Source organism: Microcaecilia unicolor, chromosome 11, assembly GCF_901765095.1.
Source record: "Microcaecilia unicolor chromosome 11, aMicUni1.1, whole genome shotgun sequence".
Classification (NCBI taxonomy): Eukaryota; Metazoa; Chordata; class Amphibia; order Gymnophiona; family Siphonopidae; genus Microcaecilia; species Microcaecilia unicolor.
The window spans coordinates 54,247,005-54,273,695 of record NC_044041.1 but is presented as its reverse complement, the minus strand read 5'-3'; the positions used below and the strand labels follow the sequence as shown (position 1 = coordinate 54,273,695).

Sequence of the window (26,691 nt, the reverse complement as noted above, 5' to 3'; positions counted from 1 at the left end):
GGTACAATCCTCCTTCTCGACAGCCTGCGGCCCAGGCTAAGCCCCAGCGCGCTCGCTCTCGTCAGCAGCGTGCGCCTCAGCAAGGCCCCTCGGCTCCCCAGCAAAAGCAAGGGACGAGCTTTTGACTGGCTCCAGCAGAGCATAGCCGACATCCAAGTGCCGACATCGGGCGACCTGCCAGTCGGAGGGAGGTTGAAAGCTTTTCACCAAAGGTGGCCTCTCATAACCTCCGATCAGTGGGTTCTTCAAATAGTCCGGCAAGGATACACCCTCAATTTGGCCTCAAAACCTCCAAATTGTTCACCGGGAGCTCAGTCTTACAGCTTCCAGCACAAGCAGGTACTTGCAGAGGAACTCTCCGCCCTTCTCAGCGCCAATGCGGTCGAGCCCGTGCCATCCGGGCAGGAAGGGCTGGGATTCTATTCCAGGTACTTCCTTGTGGAAAAGAAAACAGGGGGGATGCGTCCCATCCTAGACCTAAGGGCCCTGAACAAATATCTGGTCAAAGAAAAGTTCAGGATGCTTTCCCTGGGCACCCTTCTTCCCATGATTCAGGAAAACGATTGGCTATGCTCTCTGGACTTGAAGGATGCCTACACACACGTCCCGATACTGCCAGCTAACAGGCAGTATCTGCGATTTCAGCTGGGCACACGTCACTTCCAGTACTGTGTGCTACCCTTTGGGCTCGCCTCTGCGCCTAGGGTGTTCACAAAGTGCTTGGCTGTAGTAGCAGCGGCACTGCGCAGGCTGGGGGTGCACGTGTTCCCATATCTCGACGATTGGCTGGTGAAGAACACATCCGAGGCAGGAGCCCTGCAGTCCATGCAGATGACTATATTCGCCTCCTGGAGCTACTGGGGTTTTGTGATAAAATTATCCAAAGTCCCATCTTCTCCCAGTGCAGAAACTCGAATTCATAGGAGCTCTGCTGGATTCTCGGACGGCTCGCGCCTATCTCCCAGAGGCGAGAGCCAACAACTTGTTGTCCCCTCGTCTCGCGGGTGCGAGCGTCACATCAGATCACAGCTCGGCAGATGTTGAGGATTGCTGGGCCACATGGCCTCCACAGTTCATGTGACTCCCATGGCCCGCCTTCACATGAGATCTGCCCAATGGACCCTAGCTTCCCAGTGGTTTCAGGCTGCTGGGGATCTAGAAGACGTGATCCACCTGTCCACGAGTTTTCTCAAATCCCTGTATTGGTGGACGATTTGGTCCAATTTGACTCTGGGACGTCCTTTCAAATTCCTCAGCCACAAAAAGTGCTGACCACGGATGCGTCTCTCCTGGGATGGGGAGCTCATGTTGATGGGCTTCACACCCAAGGAAGCTGGTCCCTCCAGGAACGCGATCTGCAGATCAATCTTCTGGAGTTGCGAGCGATCTGGACGCTCTGAAGGCTTTCAGAGATCGGCTGTCCCACCAAATTATCCAAATTCAGACAGACAACCAGGTTGCCATGTACTACGTCAACAAGCAGGGGGGCACCGGATCTCGCCCCCTGTGTCAGGAAGCCGTCAGCATGTGGCTCTGGGCTCGCCGTCACGGCATGGTGCTCCAAGCCACATATCTGGCAGGCGGTAAACAACAGTCTGGCCGACAGGTTGAGCAGGAGTATGCAACCTCACGAGTGGTCGCTCAATTCCCGTGTAGTGCGACAGATCTTCCAGGTGTAGGGCACCCCCTTGGTAGATCTCTTTCGCATCTCGAGCCAACCACAAAGTCCCTCAGTTCTGTTCCAGGCTTCAGGCCCACGGCAGACTGGCATCGGATGCCTTCCTCCTGGACTGGGGGGAGGGTCTGCTGTATGCTTATCCTCCCATACCTCTGGTGGGGAAGACTTTGTTGAAACTCAAGCAAGACCGAGGCACCATGATTCTGATTGCTCCTTTTTGGCCGCGTCAGATCTGGTTCCCTCTTCTTCTGGAGTTGTCCTCCGAAGAACCGTGGAGATTGGAGTGTTTTCCGAACCCTCATCACGCAGGCGAAGGGGCGCTTCTGCATCCCAACCTCCGGTCCCTGGCTCTCACGGCCTGGATGTTGAGAGCGTAGACTTTGCCTCTTTGGGTCTGTCAGAGGGTGTCTCCCGCATCTTGCTTGCTTCCAGGAAAGATTCCACTAAGAGGAGTTACTTCTTTCTGTGGAGGAGGTTTGCCGTCTGGTGTGACAGCAAGGCCCTAGATCCTCGCTCTTGTCCTACTCAGACCCTGCTTGAATACCTTCTGCACTTGTCTGAGTCTGGTCTCAAGACCAACTCTGTAAGGGTTCACCTTAGTGCAATCAGTGCATACCATTACCGTGTGGAAGGTAAGCCGATCTCAGGACAGCCTTTAGTTGTTCGCTTCATGAGAGGTTTGCTTTTGTCAAAGCCCCCTGTCAAGCGTCCTACAGTGTCATGGGATCTCAATGTCGTTCTCACCCAGCTGATGAAACCTCCTTTTGAGCCACTGAATTCCTGCCATCTGAAGTACTTGACCTGGAAGGTCATTTCTTGGTGGCAGTTACTTCAGCTCGTAGAGTCAGTGAGCTTCAGGCCCTGGTAGCCCAGGCCCCTTACACCAAATTTCATCATAACAGAGTAGTCCTCCGCACTCACCCTAAGTTCTTGCCAAAGGTTGTGTCGGAGTTCCATCTGAACCAGTCGTTGTCTTGCCAACATTCTTTCCCCGTCCTCATTCCTGCCCTGCTGAACGTCAGCTGCACACATTGGACTGCAAGAGAGCATTGGCCTTCTACCTGGAGCGGACACAGCCCAACAGACAGTCCGCCCAATTGTTTGTTTCTTTTGATCCCAACAGGAGGGGAGTGGCTGTGGGAAAACGCACCATATCCAATTGGCTAGCAAATTGCATTTCCTTCACTTACGCCCAGGCTGGGCTGGCTCTTGAGGGTCATGTCACGGCTCATAATGGTTAGAGCCATGGCAGCGTCGGTAGCCCACTTGAAGTCAGCCACTATTGAAGAGATTTGCAAAGCTGTGACGTGGTCATCTGTCCACACAGTCACATCTCATTACGCCTGCAGCAGGATACCCGACGCGACAGTCGGTTCGGGCAGTCAGTGCTTCAGAATCTGTTCGGGGTTTAGAATCCAACTCCACCCCCTAGGCCCATGTTTGTTCTGTTCCAGGCTGCACTCTGTTAGTTGGTAAATTTTTTAGGTCAATCTCAGTTATGTCCTCGCCGTTGCAAGGCCCAATTGACCATGGTGGTTGTTTGAGTGAGCCTGGGGGCTAGGGATACCCCATCAGTGAGAACAAGCAGCCTGCTTGTCCTCGGAGGAAAGCGAATGCTACATACCTGTAGAAGGTATTCTCCGAGGACAGCAGGCTGATTGTTCTCACAAACCCGCCCGCCTCCCCTTTGGAGTTGTGTCTTCCCTAGTCTTTGTCTTGCTACATATGAGACTGGCCGGCACGAGCCGGTTTCGGGCGGGAAGACGGCCGCACATGCGAGGTGCGCATCGGCGCGCGAGGGGTAGCAAAGGCTTTTGCTAGTGAAGATTCCGATTGGAGGGGCTGCCGTGGACGTCACCCATCAGTGAGAACAATCAGCCTGCTGTCCTCGGAGAATACCTTCTACAGGTATGTAGCATTCGCTTTAAGTCATCGGAATTGTCACTTAAAGAGACCTTTCCTTGGCTAGCATTGTACCACAACTCAACACCAAGATGATCTTACCTCTCAAGAGCTCAAGGATGCCTCTGTACACATACCCATTCAGCCACAGCACTGGCATTTCCTATGATTTGTATTTCTCAACCAGCACCACCAATACAAGGTCTTCAATTCATCCTTTCCTCTCTGCCCTTGGTTTTCACAAAATGCCTACTAGTGGCAGATGCACGCCTTTAAAATTGGAGCCTTTGGCTATGTCTGGCCAGACCCGCTCAGTGTGCTAACATTACTACCCAAGCAATGATCCAAATCCTCTGTGATTGGGGGTTCTTACTAACACAGAAAATCCAAGCTGCAGCTTTGCAGCTCCTTCAATGCATTAGTAATATAGATACTCAGCGACCAAAATCTTCCTACCACAAGACAGGAGCGAAGCAATATGAGCATTATGTTCAAACCTGCAACAGTCTCTGCCTCTGGCAGTACAACTAATCCTGCAAGGTCTGGGTCACGTGGCTCAAAAGCCACATCATAACCATTTGCATTCCTGAAAATGTAGCTCTTCAGTGGCATCTCAAGTGAAATTGGGACCAACGTCGGGCCCCTATCTCTTTCACATGCTACCAGTTCACATAACTCTTGCACAACAGGTTGGGAAGCACATGTTGTGTACCCAAAGGAAGTGGACATATTAAGAGAGCCCTACACATCAGTCTCCTGGAGTTTCGAGCCATTTTTATGGCCGTAAGGACCTTCCAAACCTGGCTCAGCCACAAGACCGGCATAGTCAAATAGACAATCAAGAGGCTCTTTAGTATGTCAACAAGCAGGGTGACTCAGGCTCAGTTTTGGGGGTTTTTTTTTCCCAGAAAGCAGTTAGTCTGGAACCTTGCAATCTCCATATCTAGCAGATACACTCTGCCATAAACTAGATACACATGAGGGGTCGCTCTGCAGTTCAGTGGCTCAGTAGATTTTTTTTTTAGATTTTTGGCTCAGTAGATTTTTTTTTTTAGATTTTTGAGACTTCTGAGGTCAGCTGGACATAGACCATCTTTTCCACACCAGATATTGCAAAGACATATACCTTGACGACTTCACCCGGCTGATAACAGGATTGCATATGATATATTGCCATCTCCTGGAATGGGGCCTGTTCTCTGCCTTTCCACCGTCATACCCAAATATTTAGGAAAGTGCAGCTGGACAGAACTTCTCTGATCCTAATTTGTTCCACTCTGCGCCAGACAGGTATTGTTTCCCAAACTACTGGCCCTTCTCTCCCTGGCTGCTGATTCAACTTGGACATCATCACACCTTGAAAACCCAGCAGAGAAGACAGCTGCTGCTGCATCCCAACTTGAAACTGCATGCTCTGACAGCCTGGAAATTCAACAGCCACCCTAGCCAGCCTTTCTTTTTCTGAAGATGTGCGTCCAGGGAATCATCTACTTGAGGTTCTATTGATTCAGTTGAAAGAGTTTCTCTCTGTGGCTGTGACACATATTACACAACTTTGGTGGATAATGATTTTCCTTGGAGGACGTGACTTCTTTGCATAAACCAAGTTGTGCCTAGAACCCCCCCACACACACACACACACACACACACAATCTATATCTTTCCCCCAGATTGTCTACCAGAAAGAAATTAGGACAACCTGTGGCTGCCTTCCACTGGCCAGTTGATGGAGAAAGTGGAATTGTTTAACTGAAATGGGATTCTCCAAAGACAGCAGGGAAATGCTGAAATCCACCCTCCTTCCCCTCTTCTTGAGACAGCTGAGTCATCGAGGAGAATGGGACTGGGTTAGCGCAGGAATGCCTGCATATGCTTAGGGGGCCACCTCCAAAGGCTTCCCTGAGCTTTGGAAGAGCTCATTTGCCTTCTCACCCTATGCCTGGAACAATCTTCCTGAATCCCTACGCCAAGCCCCCTCCCTACCCATCTTCAAATCCGTGCTTAACGCTCACGTCTTCAATGCTGCATTCGGAACCTAACCTTTTGAACATATAGGTTGCCCCTATCTGTCTGACCTATCAGATTAACTGTACATTTGTCTTTTAGATTGTAAGCTCTTCGAGCAGGGACTGTCTTTCAATGTTAAATTGTACAGCGCTGCGTAACCCTAGTAGCGCTTTAGAATGTTAAGTAGTAGTAGTAGTAGCATTGCCATTGGGGTGATATCACTCATTGGTGTGGCTGCATTCCTCTGACTTGTCAATGGAGAACCTCAGTAACAGATGAGCAACTTGCTTTCCCGTAATTAAATGAGTGAACATTTTGTTTGAGATATTTGGGTAGTTTATTTTGGAAGACATATTTGTAACTTGCAGATGTAAATTCTACATTTTGCGTTTGTGTATATAATGTGGAAAAGCTGGTATTTACATGTCATATGCACATATTAGTGATTTGCACAAGGGGCCAGGACCTGGGTATATTTGGACAGGACTGAGGCATGGCTAAAATATACATACCCTTCCCCATTTCAGAACGGGAAAGCATGTCTATATGCACTAGAACGTGGTCATTTTGGTCAGCACTCTATAGGAAGGATTGAGCGGAGAGGCTTCCCCCACTCATTTGCAGTTGGGTCAGATGATTGCAGGTTCTACCTAATTGGGCATGCACAGATGTGTAGGTTTCTAAAATGGCAAACATACATGTCTATGTATTAGCACTTACGCTTCAGTTATTACCAACTGATACATCTAAGTGCCGATAGTATTATGTATGTTTTGAATTGCCGCTGTTGATATTTTAGACATTAACTATTTTAAAATGGATTCTCCCACTATATGTAGCCAGTGCGTACATCTCATCTTCCTGCATGTATTTTAGAAACATTGAAGCTGACCAGGCCAGTTTCAGCACGGAAGCTGAAACTTGAAGTCCATGTTCGGCCTTGTTTCAGTTTTGTCTGAAAATGCTTGTGCGTTTTGATGGGAAACTGAAACTATGCTGCACAAACTCCATGCTCTCCCCCACCCCAACCAAAAAGAGCTCCCCCCTTCTGAATCCATCTCTAGCAGCAGCCCCTCCTGGGCCTACCATGTCATTGGGCTAGTGGGGCTGGGGCGATCCCTACTCATTCCTGCCTCAAAATGACTTCCAGAGCTTCCAGCAGCAGTCTTGCTGTTCAGAGGGCAGGGCCAGTTTTGTTTTCAGCTTTGGTTTATGCTGATGCTGAATGGTGAATTTTGAATGCAGATTCGGTTTTAGCAGAAACCGAAATAGAAAAAGCTCTGTCAGCAGGTCCTGTTCCAAAATACTACTGGAATTTGACACATCTGAGCATGGACATCTTGATTCCATTTTGTATGTTCATTCTAAAATATGCCTTTATCTCTAACAGTGCATTATTTGCAGATCCAGCCAGAAATGATAGTGCTGAGAAAGTGGCTGAGAAACTAGAAGAGCTGTCTGTAAAGGAAGAAAGCAAGCTTCCTGAGAAGAAAGATGAGACTCCAGAGGAGAAAACTGAAGAGAACCAATAGATCACTTGGGGCCTTGTGCTCTTTCCTTAAGATTTGTTTATTTTTACAAGGGACTTTACAGAAACTGAATTCAGACATGCATTTTTTTTTCCCATGAGCTTTTTGCCTTTCAGGAAATATGTTCAGAAGCATTTCATTCCCCAGTCATGAATATGTACTGTTCTAACTTTCTTTTCCATAGTGGAAACATTTATAGTCCTCCAAAAGAACGAATAAAACCATTTTGGAAACAAAGCATCATCACAAGACAGGATGGAGATCTATAAAACAAAACTTTGCCGTTAACACTTAATAGATAACAGTTGTGAGGGTTTTTGTTTAAATTTTTAGTGTTGTAACCCTGACAGATGTAAATTTTATTTTTGAAGCAGCTAGACAAAAGCAAAGTTAAAATTCAGCTGGTTTAGAAATTCTTGCTAAGCAATAGTGAGACTTTAGGATGATGCCTTTTGCTGATTCAAATATGAAGTGTAACTTTTTTTTATTTTTTTTTTTGGCCTGAAACAGAAGAGGCTTCGCCAAGTTATAAGCCCAGGCCAAAGGTTTATAAACTACAGACTTGCAGAATATTTCTCAGGGTCACAAGCTGACAACTTAAGTGGATGCTTGCACTTTCAAAGAACCCTTTTTTTCCGCTAAGTCTTTACATGTTTGTTCATCTCTTTTAGTAGGTTTTCATAACAAGCTATTCATTACAACACTATGGAGTTTAAGTGATAGTTTTAACTTAAAAGGGGAAGCCACTGTACTGTTTTAGTTAATCACCAAAGAATTAATTTGGGCCACAAGTATTGTAGACTGCTAGTGTTCTGGAAATGTTGGTTGTTCCCTTTTCACTATGTTGTATACTTTTTTTTTTTCCTAGTTCTTTGGAGGAAAGATGCGTTGTTGAATGAGTGTGTGTCCTGGAACGTTTTAAGCATTCCTACCGATACAGAATGAGTATATTTCAAAGTATGTTTGTAGTATGTACCAGGATCAATTTTTTGCATTGAAAAAACTGTTTAACTGAATAGAATAAACAAAACCCTGACAACTAGAAACAATTGATTATGACTAGTGTAATGTGGAGTGATGTTCTGACCCGGAAGTTCAGTGCTTCCTTTCCATAGTTTACGATTCTCTAAAGTGTTGTGCACAACTACCTGCACGTTCTTTGAAGAAGTAGTTAGCTAACTCCTTACCTTTGTGCCTTTTCTTCTGCTTTTATCTAGCTTCTTCTGCTTTTATCTAGCAACTGGTTCTACTACTGACACTGAATCCCACCTGCTGGAAATATTAGTTGTCGAAATACTAGGCACATATTCCTAAAATTTTGATAACTGCTTACATGAGGATTCCATTGTTTTTTTGGCATTGTGAAAAATGTATTTCCCTTTTCTGTGTAAAATAATTTGACTTTGAATCATGAACCGTTTCTTCTTTTGACAAAGGAAGGGGATGTCTGCCTCCATTTTTTTTTTTTTTTTTTTTTTTTGCAATATGGTAGCCTTAGCTCCTTCTTGGTAGGGGTGGAAAGTAAATTTGAGACTTGAGCCGTTCAGTGGCTGCCTCTAAAGCACTAGTAAGTACCTCTTCTATGGCCACATCTAATAGTGGAATTTGATGATTTAAAGGAAGCTTTATTGATTGCATTTTTTTCCTAAGGAGAACAAATTGAAACCAGTAGACCTCTTGCATAACTTCATGCCTTTTCTTTCTCTGTGCTGTTTCCCAGCCCTCTCCTGGAGGTATATTTAGCCAGTTGGGTTTTCAGAACTACCACAGTGAATATGCATGAGATTTGCTTATACACTGGGCCTCCAGTGGATACTTGTTTACCTCCTGCATATGCATTAGATGCCTTGAAGACCAGACCACTTTGGGTGTACCCTCAGCAGAAGGCTACAGCAAAAGATGCTAGTCTTTTCAGTATTGTAAGAGAAAAAGTGTACTGTTGAACTTCTGATGGGTAGATGCTGAACACCAATCATTCCTAGTATGAGGGAGAGAGAAGCCAATAGGAAAGTTTAGAGCAGGGAATAGCCTAAACAGTACTCTCTTAAGAATGAGCAATATCTTCATTCATCAACATTATGAAGTATGGCAGCCAATAAAAATCTACATCTTTGGGCCAATTTTATATTATGTATTTGCAGTTTGCTTTTGTGTTTCTGATGAAATGTTAATATGCAATACAGCTCTATAGCCATTTAAACTGTATAATTAACTTTTCATTATAAAATGTATTTACATAAGTAATGCCACACTGGGAAAAGACCAAGGGTCCATCGAGCCCAGCATCCTGTCCACAACAGCGGGCAATCCTGGCCAAGGGCACCTGGCAAGCTTCCCAAACGTACAAACATTCTATACATGTTATTCCTGGAATTGTGGATTTTTCTCAAGTCCATTTAGTAGCGGTTTATGGACTTGTCCTTTAGGAAACCGTCTAACCCCTTTTTATTTATTTATTTAATTATTTTTTGTTACATTTTACCCCGCGCTTTCCCACTCATGGCAGGCTCAATGCGGCCTACATATTATATACAGGTACTTATTTGTACCTGGGGCAATGGAGGGTTAAGTGACTTGCCCAGAGTCACAAGGAGCTGCCTGTGCCTGAAGTGGGAATCGAACTCAGTTCCCCAGGACCAGAGTACACCACCCTAACCACTAGGCCACTGCTCCACAACTTGGCAACTCTCCGGCAACGAATTCCAGAGTTTAATTACGCGTTGGGGTGAAGAAAAATTTTCTCCGATTTTGTTTTAAATTTACTACACTGTAGTTTCAATCGCATGCCCCCTAGTCCTAGTATTTTTGGAAAGCGTGAACAGACGCTTGACATCCACCTGTTCCACTCCACTCATTATTTTATATACCTCTATCATGTCTCCCTCAGCCTTCTCTTCTCCAAGATGAAAAGCCCTAGCCTCCTTAGTCTTTCTTCATAGGGAAGTCGTCCCATCCCCGCTATCATTTTAGTCGCCCTTCGCTGCACCTTTTCCAATTCCACTATATCTTCTTGAGATGCGGCGACCAGAATTGAACACAATACTCAAGGTGCGGGTCGCACCATGGAGCGATATACGGCATTATAACATCCTCACACCTGTTTTCCATACCTTTCCTAATAATACCCAACATTCTATTCGCTTTCCGAGCCGCAGCAGCACACTGAGCAGAAGGTTTCAGTGTATTATCGACGACGACACCCAGATCCCTTCTTGGTCCGTAACTCCTAACGTGGAACCTTGCATGACGTAGCTATAATTCGGGTTCTTTTTTCCCACATGCATCACCTTGCACTTGCTCACATTAAACGCCATCTAGCCTCCCAGTCTCGTCCTCTTGTAATTTTTCACAATCCTGTCGCGAGTTAACGACTTTGAATAACTTTGTGTCATAAGCAAATGTAATTACCTCGCTAGTTACTCCCATCTCTCAAATTATTTATACATATATTAAAAAGCAGCGGTCCTAGCACAGACCCCTGAGGAACCCCACTAACTACCCTTCTCCATTGTGAATACTGCCCATTTAACCCCACTCTCTGTTTACTTTCCTTCAACCAGTGTTTAATCCACAATAGGACTTTTCTTCCTATCCCATGACCCTCCAATTTCCTCTGTAGCCTTTCATGAGGTACCTTGTCAGACGCCTTTTGGAAATCCAGATATACAATATCACTGGCTCCCCTTTCTCCACATGTTTGTTTACTCCTTCAAAGAATTGAAGTAAATTGGTCAGGCAAGATTTCCCCACACAAAAGCCGTGCTGACGTCGGTCTCAGTAATCCATGTCCTTGGATGTGCTCTGTAATTTGTTTTTAATAATAGCCTCTACCATTTTCCCCCGGCACCGACGTCAGACTCACCGGTCTATAATTTCCTGGATCTCCCCTGGAACCTTTTTTAAAATGGCGTTACATTGGCAACCCTCCAATCTTCTGGTACCAAGCTCGATTTTAAGGATAAATTGCATATCACTAGCAGTAGCTCCACAAGCTCATTTTTCAGTTCTATCAGTACTCTAGGATGAATACCATCCGGTCCAGGAGATTTGCTACTCTTCAGTTTGCTGAACTGCCCCATTATGTCCTCCAAGTTTACTGTGAAGTCAGTAAGTTTCTCCGACTCGTCCGCTTGAAATATCATTTCCGACACTGGTATCCCACCCAAATCTTCCTCGGTGAAGACCGAAGCAAAGAATTCATTCAATCTCTCCTCTACGTCTGTCTTCGATCGCCCCTTTTACCCCTTGGTCATCCAGCGGCCCAACCGATTCTTTTGCCGGCTTTCTACTTTTAATATACTGAAAAAATTTTTACTATGTTTTTTGCCTCTAATGCTATCTTTTTTTCGTAGTCTCTCTTGGCCTTCTTTATCTGTGCCTTGCATTTGCTTGACACTCCTTATGCTGCTTGTATTTTCAGACGGTTCCTTCTTCCATTTTCTAAAGGCATTTCTTTTAGCCCTAATAGCTTCCTTCACCTCACTTTTCAACCAGGCCGGCTGTCTTTGGAGTTCCGTCTTTCTTTTCTAATTAGTGGAATATGTTTGGCCTGGGCCTCCAGGATGGTATTTTTGAACAGTGTCCATGCCTGTTGTACAGTTTTTACCCTCTCAGTTGTCCCCCTAAGTTTTTTTTTTTTTTTTTTTTTTTTTTTTCCCCCCCCACCGTTCTTCTCATTTTATCATAGTCTCCGTTTTTAAAGTTAAACGCTAACGTATTTGACTTCCTGTGTATAGTTAGTTCAAGGTTGATATTAAAACTGATCATATTATGATCACTGTTATCAAGCGGCCCAGCTCCACTAAGGACCAAGTCTAGAATTTTTTCCTTCTCTCGTCTGCTCCTGCACCAGCTGCTCCATAAAGCTGTCCTTGATTTTCATCAAGGAATTGTACCTCTGTAGTGTGTCCCAATGTTACATTTACCCAGTCTATATTTGGATAATTGATGTCACCCATTATTGTCACATTGCCCATTTTGTTTGCGTCTCTGATTTCTTTTATCGTTTCTGTGTCTACCTGCTCATCCTGGCGAGGCGGACGGTAGTACACTCCTATCACCGTCCTTTTCCCTTTTTATACATGGAATTTCAACCCTCAATGATTCAAAGGTGTGATTTGTGTCCTGCTAAATTTGTAATCTATCTGAGTCAAGGCTCTTGTTAATATATAATGCTACCCCTCCACTAGTCCGGTCCACCCTATCACTACGATATACTTTGTATCCCGTATGACAGTGTTCCACTGGTTATCCTCCTTCCACCAGTCTCAGTAATGCCTATTATATCCAATTTTTCATTTAGTGCAATATATTCCAACTCTCTCATCTTATTTCTTAGACTCCTAGCATTTACATATAGACATTTCAGAGTATGTTGTTCCTATTTGCCTGATGCTTAGTACTGAACACTACTGATTTGCCATCTTTTGTCTGATCTTTAGTTGTATTTAAGGGCACCTGGCCTACCATGGTCTGTTGTGCAACCTCACTATCCAGAAACCCTATCTTCCATGTTTGTGAGGTATCTTTGCAAGATACCTTATCTCAAACCATGCGCTTTTGAGCGACTGTTGACCTTCCCCCCCCCCCCATTTCTAGTTTAAAAGCTGCTCTCTCCCCTTTTTAAATGCAGGCTCCCCCTTCCGCAGAATGTTGCCCAGTTCCTAACAAATCTAAAACCCTCCTCCCTGCACCATTGTCTCATCCACGCATTGAGACTCCGGAGCTCTGCCTGTCTCTTGGGCCCTGCGCGTGGAACAGGTAGCATTTCAGAAAATGCTACCCTAGAGGATCTGGATTTGAGCTTTCTACCTAAGAGCATAAATTTGGCTTCCAGAACCTCTCCCCCACATTTTCCTATGTCATTGGTACCCACATGTACCAAGACAGCAGACTCCTCCTCAGCACTATCTAGAATGCTATCTAGGTGACGCTTGAGGTCTGCCACCTTCGCACCAGGCAGGCAAGTCACTAGGCGATCCACACGTCCATCAGTCACCCAGCTATCTATATGCCTAATGATCGAATCACCAACTACAACAGCTGTCCTAACCTTTCTCTCCTGGGCAGCACTTGGAGACATATTCTCGGTGCGAGAGGATAGTACATCCCCTGGTGGGCTACCAGACTGGAGGTGGGACTTCTCTACAACATCCCTGTAGGTCTCCTCTATGTACCTCTCTGTCTCCCTCAGCTCCACCAAGTCTGCTACTCTAGCCTCAAGAGAATGGACACGTTCCCTGAGAGCTAGGAGCTCTTTGCATCGGGCACACACATATGACATCTCACCAACTGGGAGATAACCATACATGTGACACTCAATGCAAAGACTGGATAGCACCCCTCTCGCTGCTGGACTGCTGACTCCATCTTAATTTTTGAGTTTTTCAATAATTTAAAACATGGCAAATTTTGTAAAAAGCAACGTTTAAAAAAAGTAGGTACTAGCAGATTGAGAGATTTCCACTGTGATGAGTTGCACATAAATTATTCCTTGTACTTCCCGGTCGGATAAATGCCAGATCTGAACAATTGATCTCAGCATGTTTTACTATTGCTGTTCATTTTGCCATGTTCTGGTAAGAGAAAAGCTCTCCTCCTTCATTGATGGTAGAATATCGGACTTTATATGAATCAGACTTGCTTTGTGAATAAAATGGAGTGCAACTTAAGCCCTTGAGCACTCTTAAGACTTCTCCTTTCTGCAAACTAGACTCGCTCATCTATTAAAAGAGAAACTCTCCTTTTCTTTGGGTTAGGAAAGCACATCCGTTTTGAAACAGCATATCTTCAAATATGTTAATTCCTCTGAGGAGACATGACTAAAGTTTACCAGACTCTAGTCATGTTTTCCCAGATGCGGTTACACACGCTGTAGTAAACTGTTGTTCCTTTTGTCCTACCTTTCTCATCCCTCTGCCCCCAGTTCTTACCCTCACTCATAAAAAACATTCACTCAATACTACTTTAACCCTGGAATTGCCGGAGGATGTGGAATAAACAGCATTGGTGGTTTTAAGAAAAAAAAAATTTTTGGTCAAAGTCCTGGAGAAAGAATCTATAAAATCTTAAGGTAGATCTAAGGAAAACCCACTGTTTATCCCTGGGGTAAGAAGAATGCATGTCTCTGTTTAGGATCCTGCCAAGTACTTGTGACATGGATTGGCCATTGTTGGAAACTGATACTGGGCTTTTGATCTGACAGTGCCTGGTTTGTCTGCTAGGATTTCTAGGACTGTTTAAATCACATGCACAGGGTTAATGGGTATATTCAGCAGCACCTAACCAGATAGTGCTGCTAAAATGCCTGATTAGCTCCCAGCCCCAAACTGTCTATTGTGGGGGTGTTCTTGGAGCAGAGTCAGCACTTGACTGCCACTAACCAGGCAAGGTGACTGCATAAACGGCTTATCTTTATGCAGTTCACTGTAGCTGGATACATGTGGAATATCACACTTGCTATTTCTGCCACTCCCATATACCTAGACATCCTGTGCCAATATTCAGTGGCTTGGTATTGAATTGCTAGGGATAAACACTGCCAGTGGTCAGAAAAAGGCTGATTGCCACCAGCTGACTATTGGGACCCTAATGTTTGTGTTACTCCCATTTTTTTTTCTTTCCATTAACCCCAATACTCATCATTGACTCCTTTTGAGTAGAACATAAACATGTGATACTAATTTATGCTTCTATCTTTTTTGTTTTACTTTTTCTCAACTAAGATTCCTTTCTGTGTTCCATGTTTTCTTGAAGTCTCAGATTTCAGGCTTCACTACCTTTTTTTTAATGAACAATCCTTTAGTTCTCCATGGATAGAGGATAATGAAGACACACTTGGTTCTATTGGCTGAGTAGTCAGAACGTAGCCCTTTCAAAATAGCTTCTGTTCTACAATGATTCTAAGTAGCCGCCTTATCTATGTGACATCGGGCTGCAGTGTATTTTTCCCCCCTCCACAATGATGAACAATGCTTGCTCTTTTGAATGCAGCCTCTGGTGAGAGCCAACAGTCAAGTGAGGCAAGAGTGATTTACGTCTGCTAATGAGAGTTCATTTCTCCTGTATACTAAGTGCTAACCCAAAGAGCCTAGCACAAGTACTGGTAGAAACGTTCTAAGTGCACTTTAGACACCATGGGTTTATCTAGAATTCAAATGGGTTTGGGTACCAATGTAAAACCTTTGTGGTTTCAGCTTCCAGCTCCACTGTGTTGAGTAAAAAGTCCCATGAGCAAACTACTCATAGTCCATGCTAGGAGCAGGCTGTCAGAGTACTCAAGTTCTCGCTTGACATCACTTCTGTGAAGGACATGGTAGATAAGGTCTCTTGAGGGGTTAGAGTATCAAACAAGTAGATTCTTTGAGCAGCATACTGCTGTTAGAGATGCTATCATTTCTCCCAGGACAATGGTGATATTTCAGCCACATGAGTGGTGGTTAGCAGGTGCCAGCACTGAAACAGAGAGATTCAAAGCTGACAGTCTTGAGAGACTTTTAAAACGCATGTGTGGGAATTCTCGCATAAGGTAGATAGTATAAATAGTAGACCAAGCACAGACCCATCACATTCCGACTTAATTTTTCTTGTCCATGGTACGGTTAGGACCATATGAGAGAGACTTTTCTTGTCACTCATAATGATGTCCTTTAAAGAGTTCAGCGTTGCTCAAAGTGCATGCATAAAATTTTAGCTTTGGATACCCATGACTCCTGTATCCGTTGTATAGGACCTTCCTAAACAGTAACTCTCGCTCTGCTTGCGGTTAAATGTCTCCCAGAGCAAGAAAAATAAGGGAGTTAAAATTGAGACTATTTAAATAATGAGTAAGTCCCTGCAAAAATTCATGATCTCTTGCTGAGACACCACATCCCAACAGTCTAAACATAATGGAAAAACCTCAAAGTGTGAGAAACAGTCTTGGTGTTTGGCTTCGAGTTTTCACACACACAAAGGATAAGCTGCCCTCAAAAGCTGTCTGAGACCTGAAGTGCTGATAAGCATTTACAGGACAAATCCTCTGCGCAGGCAGCACTCCTCCTAAGTGCTGATATCACCATACTGATGAACTGCTCAGAACTATGCCTACACCATCAGCAGCACCTGATAGGGAGAGAGCTTGAATCATCATCCCATTCGGTGCAGGGATTCCCATTCAGTCCCTCCTGCACCAATGAAGCAAAGGGATAGCCCTTCTAAACAGCACAGAGGACAGTCTACACAGATACCTCACTCCTTTTTGGTGCAGAGACAGCTGTCAACACCTCAGCCAGATAATACGGCTATATCAGCAGTATGTTCAGCTTCTCCACCTCTTGCCAAGAAGACTAGAAAACATTCCTGATGTCCTTCTAGTCATTCTCCTCAGGACAGGCAATCATGCTCCTTCACTTTCTCTGCCTCCCCTCTCTGTGTGTAGCAGATCCTCAAATTATCCTACTGAACTGCAGGAATTATGAAGACAGTCTGCAGGAAGAAATGAGAGCTTTCTACATCTAGACGCTCTTCCCATGCAGATCATCTCATTTCTCTTCACTACCTTTATCTACTTCATTTCTTGCAGAAGTTTTTTCTGACACTTCTTTTTTACAGCTTCTGTAACCCCACTGTGATCATCTTCATCACATTCTACCAGATCACCTGGAATACCATCAGACCCATCTCTTCAAGAGCATACGTCCTACTTCCAAATTTTTGCAAAGCGTTGCCAAAGAACTTCAAGTGGAGATGCAGTCAAAACCTGATCCAAGAGGAAAAGCATATAGATATCTTACAGAATCTTAATATACCTAGAGAAATTATAGCATTACCTTTACATGAGAGTTACTCAAATAAAAGAGGACATCTGGAATACTCCGTATACTTAGATGTACTAAAGCTATTGAGACTAAATACAAAATTCATTCTTCTATTGGTAATGAAAAACCTCAGCTTTCACATAATTCCATGGTGATGGAATTAGTTTTACAAAAGTTCTAACCCCCCCCCCCCCCCCCCCCCCCCCCCCCATTGAGCTGCTCACTGCTTTTGCAAGCAGCTCATTTGCATGCGAGTTGCTTTGGGAATAACTTTGTATTTCCAAATCAGTAATTTTTTAACTTTGTATTTCCAAATCAGTAATTTTTACAGAGGTGGAAATGAGAGTGATTCTTTATGGGGACCTTTTGCATCTGGGCGTCAATAATTAGTGGCAGCCTTTTTTTTTTTTTTAAGTAATGGTGAGTTATTTTGCAGAACTCTTTCAGCTTGTCTAGAGATCAATGATGGACTGCACTCAAGTCTCACCATAGATTTTCTGTTAGATTCAGGTCTGGGCTTTGGGTCACTCAGCATTTTATTTCTTGCTCAGCCACTCCATTTTTGCTTTTGCACCCAAAGTCCTTTTCCTGCTGAAAGGTGAATCATTGCAGCCCAGGTTTTCTTCCAGGTTCTGTCTTATTTTTTCCCCTCTATCTTCAGAAGTCTTGCTGTCCCTGCTGCATAAAGCATCCCCACAGTGTTAATGCTGTCACCATCATGCTTTTCCGTATGATGATGGTGTTAGCAGGCACTGGCATCACTTAGCTTTGAAACCAAAAAGGTTTGCTTTGGTCTCGGATCACAAAATGACGTGTCCGGTATTCCCCCCCCCCCCCCCCCCCCCAAGTTTTTTTTGTAAATAGTATGCAATATGGCTTTTCTTGCTACCATCCAATATGGATAATGGTTGTAGAATAATCTTGAACTTCTTGCAGTCAAAATTTTCCGTAGCCTGAATTTGAGACTGCTGTAGATCTGAAAGTAATTTTAAGTTTCACACTGGTATGCCTTAGCAATTAACTCATGGTTACTTACTATGTAGGGCTTGACTGATTAAGGCAGCACCGGTAATCCCAGTTTATAATAATGGGCCTGATAGTGCCCTGAGACATAATCAAGCATAGTGGGGGAAGGCTATAAGAAAGTTTCAATATATACATTTGAATAATTTTAGCCTGAATTTGAGGCAGCTGTGCTTGGCATGTATAGACTTTTGTATCAAACTTATGCAACAAATACCTTGGAATCATCTCAATTACTCTGCGACCAGAGGGCTCTATTTAACATATAGGTTTTAAGGCAGATTTTGGAAAGGGTGCTAATTTGGGTTTGCAGTGATAAAGTATGTGAAGACTTGTGCATCAAGACTAGATATTTAATCTATAACTTTTTCATATAGAAAGCATAGCCTGTTGTATGGATCAATGCAACAAACTCCTACTTTAATGGATTGTAAATTGTATTTTTAGACAGCAGCAAGTGAAAAAGGCACAAGGGTGTCAGGCCTTTTCCAGGGTGTGGTATGTAGAGGTAGCATCAATGTGCGTGTTGTTTACCAAATAATTTTAAATCATCTTGGTTTTGGCTGTTATAGGCTGAGCTATTTTAGTATATTGACCATAGTGACCCTAAGATCTATTGTCTGGGAGATTACTAAAAATGCAGAACCCAGCCTTGTTAAGATTCGTTTTCCAAGGTGTCTTACTTGGGCCCTTCATCTTGAATTTCATCTTCAATTTTGATAAATCCAGTTCCTCTAATAGGATTATTCTGTAGTTCCTCACCAGCTACTGGTATTGTAACTACTGTAATAAGTCTTTTCATTTCAGGTTTGGCCACCCTACTTCCTGCTTTCTTTGCTGCGTTCCTGGGCATCTGTTATTCACTGTTCTCAATTAGGAAAAGTGACCACTGTTCTTATTACTTCAATTGAGTGACAGCTGGTTAAAACATAAAATATGGTTTCCTAGTTCTGAGGCATCAGTGATGAGAGACAGATTTGTAAAAGGCAAGGGCAGTCTCTGCCTACTTCACCCTTACCCTGTGGTAGGGTATGTTTGCTCTTACTATATATCTGTGCTTTTTTACTGAAGGTGGGGAGAATCCTGATTTAGGAGATATGGAGACTAAGGAAGTCAGGCTGATGCAGGAAACTGTACAATATACTATGGCACATGTTTTATTTTCCCTGCTACTCATTCTTCTGATATAGAAAAGACTTGTAGTGTGGTAAAATTACTGTACTAAAACATAGGAGGGTGGGTGTGTATCTTACATACAAGTGCTTGAGTAGGAAATTGCCTCTTCAGTGTTGAAAAAACAAACCCAAACAAGACTGAAGCAACCAGCCCTGTTGCTGTAGCCTTTCCTTAATGCTAAACTTTTAGTACAGCCCTGCGTTGGTGTAAAGATATATGCAAGAGCAAAGGGATTATTGGAGATAAAACTGGGTACTTCAGCTAGGATGACACAAGAGTGCTTATGGCCTAAGTGCCCCTTCCCCACAACTACCCTGGGAGCCCCTAGGCCTCCCTATGCCTGATTCTTCCTGCCTCTGCGGTGCTGTCTTGGAAAATGGTAGCACCTGACCCAACTCAGTGCATCAGGACCCACTACAAGGGCTCAGTTTGCCAGACTTATTTTGCAGAAGGACCCTCACCATGGTGCACTTGATTCATTGTTGAATGAGTGTTTATTATTATTATTTTTTTTAATCATACCTTTTCAGTAGTAGCTCAAGGTGAGCTACATTCAAGAGTTTGTATCCTGGAGTGTGTTATATTCATTCTGTAACAGGTCATTGATTTGATATGTTGTCTTTCTGTAGTATAACCAAAGCAGTTTACATATATTAAATACAGATAGTGTTCGTTCTCTAAGTTTTGCACCTAGTCTAGTAGAGGGTTAAGTGATTGCCTAGGGTCACAACACTGTAGTAGAAATTGAGCCTGGTTCCCAGCCCACTGCACTAACCATTAGGCTGCTCCTCCACTCTGTTTGAAGTATGTGCCAGGATCAATTTTTGAATGGGGGGGGGGGGGGGGACCTGTTGAACTGTATAGATACAGTATGTTGGAGATGTGTGGCACCTGACCCAATATGGAAGCAGGCATGAGTGAGCATTGCTCTTGCTTCCCAACTCTGGGTGTCTGGGCTCCTGGTGTATGTTTCCTGAGGTTGGGGTTGGAAGGTTCAAGGGGGCCCTTGGCCATTCACTCACCAGGGTAATATTTGAGATGTCTTATTTATTAAAATTATTTTTTAAAAATAACCCCCCACCACCACCCATGCATGAACCAGTCCCTCATGTATGGATGGTGCCGACGTAAGCACTTTGGTTTCCTAGACCATTGGATGACTTTCCATGAACTACTGAGAGGTGATGGTGTCCATCTATCAAGGAAGGGACAGAGTGTATAAATAACCCTCAGGAAGGTAGATCATCGAATGCCCCTATAGAAGAGTAACATTTGGAGAGCCTTGTATACCAATGCCTGCATTATGGTAAACAAACTTCTAGATCTAGAGGCTACAATGATAGAAACTGACTTGGATTTAGTGGCGGTCATGGAAAACCATAAACTCACTATAATAAACTTGGATTCAAAATAATTTATCTTTTTTTATATCTTTTTGATAAAAAAAGATAAATTATTTTAAATCCAAGTTTATTATAGTGAGTTTATGGTTTAACTTGGTTTGTTGGATTTGTTCTTCCTGATTTTTTGTAATTCATGGAAAACCATGACAGGGATATATCTATACCTGGCTAAAATCTACTCAGGAAGGACAGGGTCAGAAAAAAGGGTGGAGTGGTATATGCTAGGACTCATATAAAGTGACGGAACTGCAGGACACGTGGGGTACGGAAGAAGCGTTGTGAGTTAAATTGGAAAGAGGGAAGGGAAAATGTATTTACATCGGAGTAATATACAGGTCACATTCACAGTCAGAAGAAATGGACAGAGACTTAATTGAAGACATCCACAAGATAGCTAGGAAAGGGGAAGTACTACTGATAGGTGATTTTAATATGCCGGATGTCAATTGGGGCATCCCTGCTGTGGGGTCATCCAGAATCAAAGGGATCTTGGATTCCCTACAGGAAGAATTGTTTCAGCAGTGGGTAATGGAACCGATGTGGGATGGAATTATTCTGGACCTGGTGCTTACAAATGGAGAGAATGTTTCTGATGTCATGATGGGAGACCATTTGGCATCTAGTGATCACCAAATGGTGTGGTTCAATATTAAGACAGAGGTGAGGACTTAATTGAGATTGAAGGTCCTAGATTTCAAAAGAACTAACTTTGCTGAGATGGGGAAATTCCTCAAGAAAGAGTAGGATGGGAACAGCTGAAGGAAGTAGAACAGCGGTGGACAAGACTGAAAGGAGCTATTTTTGTCAGGTGTTCAGCGCTGCGTGTGTCTTGTAGCGCTATACAAATGCTAATAATAATAATTTAAAGGCAATTAACCTTTATGTTAATAAATTACTTAAAGGACAGAGGAAAAGAAGGCCGCTCTGGTTCTCAAATGTAGTAGCTGAAAGGGAAAGGTGGTTAGTCTTCATACATTATAAAACAACTCAGAAAGAAGAGGACAGATGAGAATACTTGGATAAGCTAAGAGAAGCTGGAAAAGCTGTCAGGAAAGCGAAGAGGCAAATGGAAGAAAAGATAGCTTATACGGTAAAATTAGGTAATAAAAGAGTTTTTCAGATCTGTAAGCAACAGGAGCAAGGGCCATAATAGCATTGTGAGGCTCAAAGCTGAGGGGGAGGAATATGTGGAAGCAAAGCTTTTGACACGGTTCCAGACAGGCTCATAAATAAACTGAGTACCCTTGGTATGGGACCTAGACTAACTGACTGGGTTAAAAATTGGTTGAACAGAAGGAGAGACAGGGTAGTGATAAATGGAGCTTACTCGGAAGATAGGGATGTTAACAGTGGAGTACTGCAGGGATTGGTCCTAGGGTCAGCTCTTTTTAACATCTTTGTGAGTGATATTGCAGAAGGGCTGTCTGGTAAGGTTTGTCTCTTTGTGGATGATACCAAACTGCAGCAGGGTGGACACCCTGGAAGGTGTGGATGACATGAGGAAGGACCTAACACAGCTTGAGAAATGGTCCAATATTTGACAACTAAGATTTAACGCTAAAAAATGCAGGGTCAAGCACTTGGGTCACAAAAATCTGAGGAAATGGTACAATATTGGGGTTGAGGTGCTTCTGTGTACAAAGGAAGAGCAGGACTTAGGAGTTATTGTGTCTGATAATCTTAAAGTTTCCAAACAGGTAGAAAAAGCGACAGTCTTAGCCAGAAGGATGCTTGAGTGCATAAGAAGAGAGATGACCAGCAGGAATAAAGAGGTGATAGTGCCCTTTTATAAGTCTCTGATAAGGCCCCGTTTAGAGTACTGTGTGCAATTCTGAAGACCACACCTACAGAAGGATATAAACACGATGGAGTCAGTCCAGAGGGCGCCTACGAAATTGGTAAGTGGTCTTGGACATAAAACATATAGAGACAGGCTTATAAACCTCAACATATATACGCTGGAAAAGAGGAGGGACAGAGGAGATATGATAGAGATGTTTAAATATCTCAGGGGCATTAATGTACAATAAAAACTCTGGAATGAGGAGGCATGTGCTGAAGCTAAGAGGAAATATGCTTAAGAGGAATCTAAGAAAGTATTCGTTCACAGAAAGGTGGTGGAAGCATGGAATGGCCTCCTAGTGGAGACGAGGACTGTCAAAATATGGGGAGGTCATGTGACGCCATGCTGGAGGACAGTCGCTAGGCTGAGTCGCTCCGGGCCCCCGACGGTTTCCCCGTGCATAATTATCAGATAATCGGACCTCACATGGATCTAAAATACTTGTGGAAGCAAGGGCTACAACCCGGATCATTGGAGCAGTGCAAAAATAACTAATGGCAGCAAGATCAGCACATAAAGACAGAGCCAAGGGCAGAGCTGCAGAAGACAAGATGGCAAAGCTCTGCGGGCTCTACAATCTCATCGGCTTGGGTGTCAGAAATCACCACAGAGATGTCCACAGTGATGGAGGAGCTATTAGAACGCAGATTTACTCCTTTAGACGCTAAGCTAGAACGGATGCAATTACAGCTCACGGAGCTCGCCAAAAAATGTGGGACCTTTCAGCAATGAACCAGCGATGTGGAAGATCGGGTCATTGTGGTTGAATCAGCCCAGAAATCCATGCTTAAAAGGATTACAACATTGGAGGCTAAGATGGAAGACCTAGAGAACAGGTCGCGAAGGAATAACCTGCGCCTGGTGGGATTACCTGAAAGCATAATGGACAGCGATCTGGTGGGTTTCTTGGAAGGCTGAAGACAGAAAGAGTTAAAACTAGGAGAGGGATTCGGCCCCATTCGTGTGGAAAGAGCGCACAGGATCGGATCCAGACAACCTCAACATGCAAAACCCAGAGTGGTGATTCTTAGGGTCCCAAACTTTCAACACAAACAAGCAATTTTGCAGGCACTATGAGCAGGGAAACCACTGGTATACGGGAATGTAAAAATATTGTGCTTTCAAGACTATTCAGCAGGGGTGGTGGCGCAGCGTAGACCTTTTGCCCTGATGTGTAAGTTATTCAATGCAAAAATAAAGTTTGCCTTGCTATACCCCGCCATATTGAAAATCACTTACAAGGGCTCCACACAAACTTATACATAGGTGGAGAAAGCGCAATAATTTATGACACAAATAGGAAATCGGGAGAATGAGGGAGATATGGCGGTAAACCAGTGACTGTGTCTCTGAACCCTCCAGGCTGGAGAGGATGGATCTTATAAACTCAACAGGTCGGGGACGTTTGGATTCCGGTATGCCATACTGTTCATAAGTCTCTTGCATGGAAGTCAGAGGAGGCTGAATTGACTGAAAGATTGCCACCACATAAAGGAATGATGGAGTACTGCTAAGACGCAAGTTATGTGTTAAATGGTGATTAACTGTTAAGACACAAGTTGCGAGCAAAATGTTCAGTTCAGCATTAGCATAAAGTGTTGGGGTTTTTTTGTGTGAGGTTGTAATGACGATTTGGGTGATTGTGGGGTCTGAGTTGGTAAGGATTCATGGGAGAAGTTTCAAAGGGGGAACGGGGGAAGGTGTTGGGAGTGGCCGCTCTTAGGAAGGGTCGGTAAGAAGGGGTTGGATGAGGGAGGGGAAGCAGGAGGGGAGGGGAGGGGGCAGAATGTGAAGTGGGATGATAAGGAAGTGATGAAATATAGGACAAGGCGACTCAGGAGGATTGAGGGGTGGGAGGTAATGTTATGGTGTGGGACAGACCTGGCAACTCTGTTAAGCAGAGAAGGTGAGCTGGGACGCCCTCTCTGGTGTTATAGTTGATTATTGTTACATGGACAAATCAAGTTAGCTAAGAGTACATGGTGAACCTGGTAACAGAACGTGGGAGGTATTAACTCGCCCATAAAAAGATCAAAAATTTTACATCATCTACAAAAACACAGAATTGACATTGCATTGCTACAGGAAACACACTTGAATGACCAGAAGCACGCTAAACTGAAAACTTGGTGGGTTGGTTCATGCAAAGCAGCAGAATCTCAGGGGAAGAAGGGAGGGGTGGCCATAGTGATTAGGAGGGGGATAGTAGACAAAGTACAATCCTTAGCTGTGGCCCCAGCAGGCAGGTATGTATTGATAGAGGTGACTATACAACGGCATACCTATATCATATGTAATCTTTATGCCCTGAACCAGTATGATAAAAAGTTTTACAAGACCATAGTCAATCTTTTGCTACAATATAAGCAGAGATCCTTGGAGGGGGGATTTTAATGCTGTCTGGGATCCTCAATGGGATAGGTCTTCCCCAGGAGTAGGTACATCATATTATCTTAACAGAGGAATGCTTCAACTAATTTGGGTATTTGGACTAGTTGATGGTTGGAGGGAGCTACACCCTACGGGGAGAGATTACACACACCTTTTACGAGCGCATTCGAACCAAGCCCGGATAGATTATATACTAATATCTAGTGGTGAATTTGGAAAAGTAGAACAGGTAGAGAGAGGCCCCTATGTTATTTCAGATCACGCCTGGGTGAAGCTGAGGTGGTCAGTGGGAGGTAATTTACCCCGTATGGGACAATGGGCCTTTCCATTGGAATTGAGTAACGATGTGACTTTTCAGGAACGCTTACTAACTTGTTGGAAAGAATACAAGGCCTATAATGCGGTACACAAGCAGGACCCGGTGTTGTACTGGGAAGCGGCCTTTCTGCGAGGAGAAATGATAAGTTACTCCTGTCATGTGAACAAGATGAGAGACTGGGAAATTCTGCGGTTGAGCGAAAACATTTGTAGGGTCAGGAAGCAACTGGGGGCTTATCCGTCGGCAGCCCAGTGACAGCAAATTATAGATCTGCAGGCAGCGCTGAATTCTCTTATCCACAGGAGGGCTCTTAAATCGCAGACATACTGTAAATATATGCTATATCATCAAGGAAATAAAGCAGGGAGACTGATGACTCGTTTGATTCACCCAAAAGGGGGAATCTCAAAAAATCCTTACCCTCAAGGGGGAAGGGGGGAATAAGGCTCGCATGGATGAGGAAATAAAAGCTATTTTTTACAATTACTATAGTCGGCTTTACGCCTCACCTCTGGAGGAGGGCCTCCTGGGATCCTTATACTTGGAAGGTTTGAACCTAACTTCAATAGACCCTAAGGATAGAGAATATCTGAACGAGCCAATACAAGAGGATGAAGTAGCCCTAGCCATTTCCCGTAGCCATAGGTGGAAAGCCCCTGGGCCAGATGGATTCCATGTGGAATTCTATAAACTAATGGGGGGAAGAGGTGGTGCCGCCCCTTACTAGCCTTTTCAATAAGATAGTGGAGGTGGAGGCCATGCCACCATCGCTAGACATGGCTCACATAGTTGTTTTGCCTAAGCCGGGACGGGATTCCACGCTTCCAGAGTCTTATCGCCCAATCTCGCTCCTAAAGTATGAAGCTAAATTATTGGCAAATATCATGGCCAATCGATTGGCCCGGTTTATACCCAGTGTGGCCCAGGGTTATACCCAGTGTCGTCCATGCAGCACAGGTGGGCTTTGTAAAGGGGCGCTCAGTGGCTAAAAACATGCGGACAATACTTGCTACACTGGAATATAGACAACAGAAAGACATACAATCTCTACTCATTAGTTTTGATGCAGAAAAAGCCTTTGATAGGGTGCACTGGGATTTTATCTTCACCTCTTTAAGCGCTTATGGGTTTACAGGACGCTTCACCTCAGTCATTAAAGCATTGTATGTGGCACCAAGGTCCAGAGTGCTGGTGAATGGGCAACTGTCACAGGATTTTCTGATTCTCAGAGGGACTAGACAGGGGTGTCCAATGCCACCATTAATTTTTGTATTGACGCTAGATCCCCTCAGCAGAGATATGATGGCAAACCCAGAGATTAGGGGTATTCAGGTAGGATCTTTTCAATTTAAAGTGGCAGCATTCGCAGATGACCTTTTGGTGCACTTGGGGAATCCGAGGGCATCTCTGCCAGCCATATTAGAATTATTTCAAGAATATGGGAACTACGCTGGGTTCTGTCTCAATCTTGATAAATCGGAGGCCTTGTCCTCGTCGCAGTTGCAAAAAGATTAGGGAGGGGCCTTTCCATTACAATGGGCGAGGGATTCATTTTGATACTTGGGCATCCGATTGGCAATAGATGTGGAGTCCCTATATAGGCTCAATATTGGGATCCTCATG

General features: G+C 44.1%; 1 protein-coding gene across 1 annotated transcript in view; it reads left to right on the top strand.

The window, feature by feature from the left end:
- RANBP1 (RAN binding protein 1) overlaps positions 1-8,165 on the top strand; it is a 46,191-nt gene extending 38,026 nt beyond the window's left edge. The window contains 2 exon segments of the mRNA XM_030217739.1: positions 1,715-1,725; positions 7,002-8,165. Of these exon segments, the coding sequence (XP_030073599.1) occupies positions 1,715-1,725; positions 7,002-7,119 (129 nt within the window). The 3' untranslated portion in view covers positions 7,120-8,165.
- The last annotated feature ends 18,526 nt before the right edge of the window (positions 8,166-26,691 follow it).